Source organism: Priapulus caudatus, unplaced genomic scaffold (genome assembly GCF_000485595.1).
Source record: "Priapulus caudatus unplaced genomic scaffold, Priapulus_caudatus-5.0.1 Scaffold183, whole genome shotgun sequence".
NCBI classification, from domain to species: domain Eukaryota; kingdom Metazoa; phylum Priapulida; class Priapulimorpha; order Priapulimorphida; family Priapulidae; genus Priapulus; species Priapulus caudatus.
The window spans coordinates 81,972-92,205 of NW_014577244.1; the positions used below are offsets into that span (position 1 = coordinate 81,972).

Sequence of the window (10,234 nt, forward strand, 5' to 3'; positions counted from 1 at the left end):
TATTTTTTAAATTTATTATTGCGAAGTAACTGATTGTGAAAATGAATCCATATCCATTATCTAGCTCGTTCAATATAATATATATATATATATATAGTGCAACTCCAATATATATAAGTACAACAGATTTGCAATGTAGAACTTTCCAGGGTGAACCACTGGAATGGCGAAAATCCGACAGGTTATCAAGTCTGCTTTGATAATTGACACCGACCTTTTATATTAATTATATTAATTATTATATTAACGCTCATGTGTTGAGAAGGGGCATGTGCAATGCTCATTTCGAAATGTTAGTAACGTGGTAATTCGGTTGGGGCATCTAAAATAAATCTCTTAGTAGGGCTGCATCACATTTTTACATGGGTATATTGTTTCCTAATGCTGTATAAGATTAACAATGGATGTGTTTCACCTACTATAGGAACTAAATATGCACGTATTTCTCTTTGTTACGATACTAAACGTGAATATATTTCTCTTTGTTACAGGGCTGACTAGCAACCTAGTATTTTGCAACAGTTTCCTGCGCCTTTGGATCATCGTTCCAATTTGGCTACAACACCGGAGTCATCAATCAGCCAGGAATAGTGAGTGTCTGCTGCTGTTTACTAAGCCTGCTAACGAGTGTTAAACAGTAAAGATTAGTCTGCCACTGCTTACTAAGGCACGAAGGGTCGTTGTCGTAACAGGTACTACAGATATGTTACCCGAGGTAGTTTTAGGCGGTTGTTTAGTATTTATGTTTATATTTTTTATATGAGGTATGTTTAGGGTTAGGATTAGGGTTAGAGTTAGGGTTAGGGTTAGGATTAGGGTTAGTGTTAGGGTTAGGGTACACTTCTGTAGTACAAGTCTGGTACACTTTGTGTATACATATATGTACCTCGGGTACATATCTGTAGTACCTGTTACGACAACGACCCCTTGAGCCTTACTAAGGCTGCTAACGACTAGTAACTATCACTGATGCACGGATGCTATCACTGTTGAATCGCAAGCGTGGCAGCATGTCACATCTGTCAGTGACACCTCTGCGTATCCGTCGTGCACGCGTGCGTCATGGATTAGGGATGCATGCCGGACGTGATCCTCACTGAAGGAAAGTGAGGCGATGTGTCACCCGCGCATCTCTCGGCTGTAACTGTGATTCAGCTTTCCCCGTTGATGATGTGTCCGGCGTGTTGTCGCACAGCGGCAGCAGCAGCTTCCTGCATGTCGCTTAATGAGAAACCTCAGGCAAAGAAAGAGAGGGAGAGAGAAGGGGAGAGTGTGAGAGAGGGATGGAGAAGCAGAGGCAGAGTCAGAGATAGAAGGAGAGAGAGAGAGAGAGGTTCTATAAATGGCTTTCATAATGTGATTTAAATGTCTCAGTGAAGCCATAAAGTTTGGAGTTATAAGGTATACTGGTCCTATTGATTGGTTGGTGTATGCGTGTGAGAGGGAAATTGCTGCTCAGTAACCCAATGCAGCAGGTATAAAAATAACTTTTTACGATCCCTCGAAGGATAAAATCGTTACCATAGAAACACATTGCTGTACACGCATACAGCATATGCCACTGTCAAGCTGTCAATGAACATTGGATAGTTTTCATGCGAATATAATTATCACGAAATCTGCGATGAGTTCGAAGATGTCTGGAAGAGGTGACACTTGTTTCGTAAACAGTCTAAACGAGAATGACGTTCATTCAACATGGTTCATTCTTTCGCGTAGATCATACAAGAGTGGATAAGAGAAGTGTACAGGGAGAGACATGGAGGAGGCGGTAACGCGACTACAAATGCAACGGCCAACATGGAAGGTGAAATCTCGGATTCGACTCTCAACCTCATCTGGGCGATCACCGTCGCCATATTCTGCGTCGGTGGTGTCTTCGGCGGCGTAACAACAGCATTCTGGGTGACAAGGTTTGGCAGGTGGGTGCATTGGTAGGCACTTGACGGATGTTTGCCATAGGAATTTTATACAAAATCATACGTGTAATTCTTGAGTAAAGATAGGAACGTGGTGTAAAGACAGCATATTTATAATTATTTTTGAGTAATAAGCCGGTAAAGCAGTATCTAGTTGGCGTCGTGAGTGGCGTTACTATGATAGATGGCAGCACAGGTCGCAGCTTCTCCTCAGCACTGCGTGCCATGTCGCGGTGATATGGCGGCACGCATACCTTTAATATGCTGTCTATTTACGATTTTATTGTATATCATTTACACTGTTTTATCTGCAAGCATTTTCTTATAACTCTTATTCCGAACGGTTATTGCTGCGATAGACCGGAGCACATCTCGCACATGCCGATTCTCGTGGATAGATGGCGGCACGTTCTTCTCGTGGGCGACGTTACCGCGCGCCCACAACGTGACACGGCGTCACTCTAACAACACCCCCTTCTCTCTCCGTCTCCGCGCAGGAAGCGCACCCTGCTGGCCAACAACCTAATCGCGATCATCGCTGGCGCCCTCATGGGGCTCTCGAAGATCGCCGGCTCCTACGAGATGCTCATCCTCGGCCGTCTGCTCATCGGACTGAACGCGGGGCTGAACTCGGGCGCCGGCCCGATGTATCTGACGGAGATATCGCCCGTGAACCTGCGCGGCGCGCTCGGCTCGATGCACCAGCTTGTCGTCACCATCTCCATCCTCGTCTCGCAGCTGCTGGGCCTGCCGAGCATCCTGGGAAGCAAGACGGGCTGGCCGTTCCTGCTGGGTAAGGGAGCGAGAGAACGTCGATGTTAATATACGCGATTATATATATATATATATTATATATACGGACAAATGCACGCACACAGATGCGCGCGCGCACGCACGCAAAAACGAACGCCTGCACGCACACAGCACGCCCAGCCGCATGCACGCACACACAGAATGTTATATTATTCACATTTCCTTAGTCGGTCTATGAGCTTCCTCCGATATTCCCACGCTGTGTGTCACAATTGCTATGTATTACTATTGCTGCCCGTGGCGACGGTGAATAGCTCCCGTTCTACTTTGTTATTTTATGGAAAAAATTAGCATTCAAAACTGCAAACCATCTGGCTTTGCTGTTACTTCACCGATTGAAACCAGTGTTAAACTAATAAATAAAACGTGTATGTAAAAGTTTTTCTGCCAACCACAATAGCTGATTCTAAACCTGTGCCTTTTTCTCAGGAATTTAGTTAAAGAATGCAAAGCAGCAGTAATGCTGAGGAGAACTGTGCAGTATAGCTAGTGTAGTGACTCATCATTACAATCTTGATCTCAAATGGTAATGCTTGAAGTAGTAACGCAGGCAAAGCAAAAAAGCCAAGAGATTTCATTTTATTGGTTACCCAGCGGGGCGTTTTCCAAGGCAAACATTTGTTGTTGTGTTTGTTGTGATTGCTAAGCAGGGAAGCTTTTGAGGTGTATTTGCATAACAGGCAAGTAAACGTAATTGGAAGCAGACCTTACAAATGTGGTGTTTGTCGTACAAGCAAACACGGCAGATGTATTGGCCAAGAAAAATGTTCCTATGGTTGGATAACCTTTAGCCACCTGGGTGATAATTCTCATTTAGGCAAAACAGAGGGCATTGTTTACAGATATGTTAGCATGAAACAAATATTTACTCTGTACAAGACAATGTGCACAATAAGTGCAGCATGTTGGGAGCGAGCGTGTACGCGTGCGTGCCTGTGTTCCTGTGCGCGCGTAGGTGTGCGTGCACCCGTGAATTCATATGCCAGACTGCCCACGATCTCGCTATATATAACATTTGCACATTTTCATGCTACACAGCTACACTTCCTCTGTTCTTTTGCAGCGCTGACGATCGTTGCTGCTATCTTCCAACTGGTGACACTTCCGTTCTGCCCCGAGAGTCCCAAGTACCTGCTCATCGACAAGCAACAGGAGGGACGCGCACAGAAGGCTCTGATCACGTTGAGGAACTCGTCCGAGGTCTACGAAGAGATGGACGAGATGAAGTCTGAGAATCAGAAGCTGCTCAGTGAGCCAAAGGTACGGAATGACACCGGGGCAGACAGCCGACGCCAGACGCTGGCAGCGGTGGCGGCGTGCTCAAATACAGACTTCCATCGTTTTGGAATAATGTTTTCATATTTTATTTTGTCGTAGTAGTTACTAATGCTGTACTGAGCATTTGCTCGACCTTTCTGCCATGACTGCAGCTTAACAAAGACAGCAGATCAGCTGTTGAAAATTAGCACACTAGTAAATCATTTAAATATATTTGGTAGTAATTTTATGTTTTACATAATATGCATGTATGAATACAATACGGATGGATAAGGAATTACCAGGCAACATTAGATACTAGTAATTATTAGAAATGTGTTGTCGTCTTGTCGTTGACTCCTATAGGCACTGTAGTAGTTGTTTTTAGATCGGCCTCAGCTATGGCATCTGTGTATCTGTGTCATGATGACACAATGTCTATATATGCTCACGGCACTGCTGGTGAAGCTTGCTAAATTGGTCAGCAACTTGATCCACTGGTCAAGGCTGTTTATAGTTGTGTGACGGCGCGGTGTTAGCTGTGTCATGCCCCACTCCTCTCATAGCACTGCTAGTGAAGCCTGCTATAGTGAATCCTGATCCAGTCACAGCACACGTTTGAGCGGCTGGGACTTGTCTGGTCCAACTTTTAATAACCAACCCAATGAACCGTGCCTACAACTGCTATGCACACTAATTACTGTTCCACTATGTTACACATCTAACGTGCTGTAACACCACAGCACGTTTTGTGTCAGCCGTGTGCCAGAGTAAAAGAGAAGTGATAAGCTGAACAAAAACGAGGGAGCCCCCCCAGGAAGATGCAGACATACATAAAGCAAAATCAGTCAAAGCCTAGCACGTCTTTGTTGGGGTGCAGTTAAAAACATCGTCTGCACGATTATCGTTGATTAGCGATTGTTAATTTGACATATATGCTATAGGGTTGCTCTTGGTATTTACTTGTGTCGTGGGGGTGAGTGTAAAACCTGTACAGCCGAGGTTTTTGAGAAATTTCATTTACCTTTGCAGGTGGCATTCAAGGACCTGTTTGTTGTCAGGGCATTGCGCATGCCTCTCCTGATTACCGTCATTATGATGCTGTCCCAGCAGCTGTCTGGAATAAACGCCGTAAGTACCACATCGCGCACACCATCAGCATTCAGCATGTCGATCTACTGTTTCCATGGCTAGGTAATATAATGCCGAGTGTTACACAGAAGGTTCGACACGACGCAAGATGAGGCAAAAGTGAAAGACCTTTTGCAAATTATTTATTTATTATCATTTGGGGGATTGTGGTGCATTTATTTCAGCCTGTCATCTATGTGTTCTTTGTCAGACAAGACCAGTATAATTTTAATTTGTGAAATATGTATAAATAATAATTATATGTGTATATTAGTTTTTGAATCTTTTACTTACTATACTTATTCTGTTGAAAACCATATACAATGAGGAATGCTTGCAGGTCAATAGCATGCAAGCTGCTTGCTAGGCCTCATCGTGTTGCTATGCCACATAAGAATTATTACTAAGCAACGATGTCATGCGTTTTAGGTGATGTATTACTCGACCAGCATCTTTACGAAAGCGCAGTTGAGTACGACTGGAGCGATGTGGGCTACGATCGGTGTGGGCTGCATCAACGTCATCATGACCGTTATCTCGGTCGTGTTGGTGGAGAAGGCCGGCCGGCGCACCCTACACCTGATCGGCCTTGGTGGCATGCTGCTGATGACCGTTCTGCTGACCATCACACTCGTACTGATAAAGGTTCGTGTGCGTGTCCTGGGCTGAAAGTTTGCCTCGGCACAGACAGCAAGTGCCGTGGTGGTCTTCCTTTATCGCCTGTGCTGCCCCTGAGGGTTGACCGACACGTACAGCAGTAAATCGCTGTGGCTGCCCTACCTGGTGTGCTCATGTGCCATTTCTAAAGAATTCTTGTTTTTGTTTGTTGAAAAATGTTGTGTTTGTATTAGTCTTTGCTTCATGTAAAAAGTGTTGTTAAAAAGTAAATAAAGCTTGATAGCCCTTCCTTGCAAGGAGAGGTTTGGTGTCCCGCTAACTTGCTTCACCTAGTCACTCCGAGTTATTAGCTTGGTTTTTCTCTTGCTGAGTTCACACTGGGAGAGAATGATAGACAATGGACATTATAATTATGTAAACGATTATCTTATTTGTATTTCAGAAAGAAATGTTGTGGGCAACGTGGATATGTGTTATTGGGGTGTTCCTCTTTGTTATCTTCTTCGCTACGGGGCCTGGTAAGTCTTGTCTCCCAGCAGAAGTTGTTTTTACTATACCTAACTTTTATTGTAAACTTGTTTGAATTGTAGTATTGTGCATGTCATCACTCTGAATGTGCTAAGCAGTTCTCTCAATGTTGGTGATTGCTTTCTCACAGGCTCTATTCCATGGTTCATTGCCGCGGAATTGTTTGGTCAGGGTGCTCGACCCGCCGCCATGACCATCGGTGTCGTGGCAAACTGGAGCGCCAACTTCCTTGTTGGTCTCTGCTTCCCTCTTCTACAGGTACGCACTATTGTCCCCCACCCCCCTCAGATAGTCTCTGTGAGTTCAGGCTGAAGGTCATTGTGGTGGTGCCATACCATGTGTTATACATACATGTTCCTAGTGTTCACCGCCACACTCGCCATCCTCCCATCCCCTCATGTTTCACAGAACAGCATAGAAATTAGAACAGTACGTTTTCCTGGTGTTCAATCACTGCCACACTCACCATCCTCTCTTTTCCTCGTGTTTTACAGAGCAGCATAGATAAGTACGTGTTCCTGGTGTTCACTGCCACACTCACCATCCTCTCTTTTCCTCGTGTTTTACAGAGCAGCATAGATAAGTACGTGTTCCTGGTGTTCAATACCACAGTCAACATTCTCTCTTTCCCTCGTGTTTTACAGAGCAGCATAGATCAGTACGTGTTCCTGGTGTTCACTGGCTCGCTGTTGTTCTTCTGGCTCTTCACCTACAAATTTGTTCCGGAGACAAAGGGTCGTCCCATCGAGGAGATAACAGCCATGTTCAAGAGCAACGCACTTGGAGGGAACAGTCAACAGATATGAAGAGATAAATACAAGACAAAATATGTAAGAGTCAACGTTCAGCCGATTCGATGCGGTTCTCAGCAGATGTTGAACCGATGTGCCGATGTGACTCGGGTAGTGAGAGTTATGAACAGGTGTGACTCGGATGTTGACAGATATAAACATGTATGGCAGGAAAATGAACAGATATGACTGTGACTGGGATAGTGAGATTTGTTAACAGATGCAAGTCGTGTTTAGGTCTTGCAGTGCTTCTCGCTCATTACTGTAGCTTTTAGAGCTATCATGTAGCTTATCTGGCTGCCTCAGGTTGAAGGAGAGAACGAGCTCATTATGGATTAGGCCACGCTGACGAACTACCGAAGCAATCTTACATGTCATGGTCAGGGCGGATAGTAAAGGCAGTGAGGGAGTGAGCTTAGAGCATCAGGGCATTATGCAGCATATAGGAAGTATTTATTTATCAGGGCATAGTCGCTGTGGCATAGCTATTTTTGCTATTTCCTGGTAGGTATGAATATTTTTAGGGTACACTCGGTTACCCTTCTGCAGAGTAAAGGATGGCTGGATACTGTACAGGCGTTCTGTTGTTGCGTACCACGCATTTACATGTTTGTTGTAATTGGTAGGCAAAGCAAAACGCAGCTGTAGAGGTGGCACTGGCAGCCATTTAAACTTACCATTTAGGTGGACAAAAGTGGTGCATGTGCGCACGCACGTGTGCATGTGTGTGCGTGCGTGCGTGCGTGCGTGCGAGAAAGAGAGAGAGAGTGAGAAGGAGGGGGAAGGGAGGGAGGAAAAGGGAAGCGAGTTACATGTCCTTGTTAGGCAATAAATGAGAGGAGTACCAGCTGTACACCATAGTGGCACCTAATAGGCATAATATTCACGCAGTTGTAGTGTGTACATTTGTGGTCTACATGCGCACAGAAATAATAGACACACACCAGTCGTATAGGGAGTTATATACGGTTGCTGTGGAGTAGTTTTGATGAGGTATGCGTAATGCACGAGTGCTAGAACATATCATCCATGCCCTCAAGTTGTCGTTCGTTTAGAATCCTGTTATCTTTAAGTTTATGTTTACCTGCTTTTGTATGACAAATCCGTAGTTATGCTAATAGCCTGCTATTGTGAAACAATGGCGTTAACTAGGGCTTTGAACACAAAGTAATGTGTGCGTGCGTGCGTGCGTGCGTGCGTGCGTGCGTGCGTGCGTGCGTGCGTGCGTGCGTGCGTACGACGTGATGTGTGTGTGTGTGTGTGTGTGTGTGCGTGTTGCGTGTGCGCGTGCGCGGTGTCGTGTGTGTGTGTGTTGTATGGGCCAGTGTTGACTGTGTATCAAGGAGGTGGTTGATGTTTTGTATCTCTTGGATGGAATGTCATGATGGTTGATGGTATATAATATAGCTTGTTTCACAGACCATATACGATGTATGTAGTGGTTAGACATTTTATTTCCTGCTATTCACCAGCGGGCCGTTATCACAGGGCCGTAGCCTCTGGGGGTGGCAAGGGGTCACTACCGCATAGATTTTAGAGAAAAATTAAAAAATAAGCTTGGCTAATGATCGTAAATAACCCTAAAATTAAATTAATTTATTATCATTACACAGTTGAGTCATGAAATTTTGCTCCCCCTAGGAATTTTCTCAGCCTAAGGCCCTTTATCACCCACCCTGTTTTTTGACAGGAGGAGGAGGAGTTGAATCTCATATGTATTCTACGTCTTTACTATAACCATAAAATTTCGACAAGTTGTGAATCCCCCTACACTCCTCCCCTCCATCTTGTGATCAGGTATATTGACAACGACAGTGATGTCGATATGCTCATGTTGTCATGTGTTTCAGAAGTATTTGTTGTTCCGGATATCTATTTGAAGATGTGGCACATGTTATTGATAACGGTCCGCGTGTGATCCGATAGTCACTAGAAAACGTGCAGTGATGCGTTTCGGTGTGAGTTTGAGTAGTACAATCATTGCGGTGGTCTGTGTTTCGTAATAGTGTGTGGCTGAATTTGTAAACGTAGCCAGAGGTTTCAGAAAAAAAAACAGATATCGTTGTCATAGTTACATATACACATATATCCATGTTTCATTATTTATTAAGTGCTTGCCAAATTGTCATAGCAAGAACCGTCACAGCACCCCTAGTAAATTTATATAATACCGTAGTCACTATAGAAACTACAAAAGCAAATAGTACACGTGGTGAACTTTCATGAATAAAGGCACAAAGTAAGTATTAAAAATGACAGCATTACGCGTTGTAATAAATAGTTCTCTATAAGCTATGATGTACAATACAATGTAATGTTTATTGTAACTTATTGTGTGGTATAATCAAGAGTGCTAGCTGGCTCCATGGCTATGGCATGACATGGTCTGCTGTTGATATAATAGGTGTCATCATGAGAATGTTGCTATGTACATTAAAAATATATATAGTGTGATATTCCGTCTTTGTAAATCGTTTTTTTGAATTCAGAATGTTTGTAGGGGCCTAAATCTTCATTACGCCGTGGCCAAGTACTTGATAGTTGGTCAGCATGCAGAGAACTAGCCCTATTACGTATCCTTCCTGCTATCCAAGATAGTTAGGCTCATGGAATGGTACCAGGACTGCAGGATCGCAGTAATAGAGTCCACCTACTTTACACAACATAACTGGATACAAAATTCAGGCCACCACTAGTACTGGCACACTCATCTGCCATCATCATCAGGTGGTATAAAGTAATTCACGTAACTTGAGCATTTCACTATACGCAATTGCGCCGCACCAATAATAAAATCAGGAGATAAAAACTAATTAAAAATAATATTGTTAAAAAAAAGGCCTATTATACCACTTATTCATACAACGTGAATACGTTCATACACCGTGAATACCACTTATTCATACAATGATACATGAAACAATGCAATGCTCGCTACGTCGAATCAATACCGAAGTCAATGATAACAATGATAACAATGACAACGATGACAATGTCAATGATAACAATGACAATTTATTTTTTTGCGTCACTTTCCGATTACCGCCGTCGTAACCTGGCGTACGTGTAGGTTGTGTGAAGATTTAAACCGTATGTTATCTACATATTTCTAACAGGACTTTAATTAGAAACTACCTTCCAGTCTTCCAGAAATAGGCCTAAGTATCAGATCTGAAT

The 10,234-nt window shown here is 43.7% G+C and overlaps 1 protein-coding gene across 1 annotated transcript; it reads left to right on the forward strand.

The window, feature by feature from the left end:
* The first annotated feature begins 497 nt into the window (after nucleotides 1-497).
* Nucleotides 498-7,890, forward strand: LOC106806868 (solute carrier family 2, facilitated glucose transporter member 1-like). The gene is made up of 9 exons (XM_014809005.1): nucleotides 498-590; nucleotides 1,720-1,922; nucleotides 2,417-2,712; nucleotides 3,796-3,992; nucleotides 5,022-5,120; nucleotides 5,550-5,765; nucleotides 6,181-6,256; nucleotides 6,397-6,524; nucleotides 6,911-7,890. Exons 2-9 carry the CDS (start codon nucleotides 1,801-1,803, stop codon nucleotides 7,070-7,072), a joined length of 1,296 nt encoding a protein of 431 aa, XP_014664491.1. The 5' UTR covers nucleotides 498-590; nucleotides 1,720-1,800; the 3' UTR covers nucleotides 7,073-7,890.
* Nucleotides 7,891-10,234: the final 2,344 nt, after the last annotated feature.

Bases quoted from the DNA above. Each gene is read 5' to 3' on its own strand.
- LOC106806868 (XM_014809005.1), top strand. From the start codon at position 1,801: ATGGAAGGTGAAATCTCGGATTCGACTCTCAACCTCATCTGGGCGATC. The intron at 5,766-6,180 runs GTTCGTGTGCGT...TTTGTATTTCAG, and splicing joins TCACACTCGTACTGATAAAG to AAAGAAATGTTGTGGGCAAC. The intron at 6,257-6,396 runs GTAAGTCTTGTC...GCTTTCTCACAG, and splicing joins CTTCTTCGCTACGGGGCCTG to GCTCTATTCCATGGTTCATT.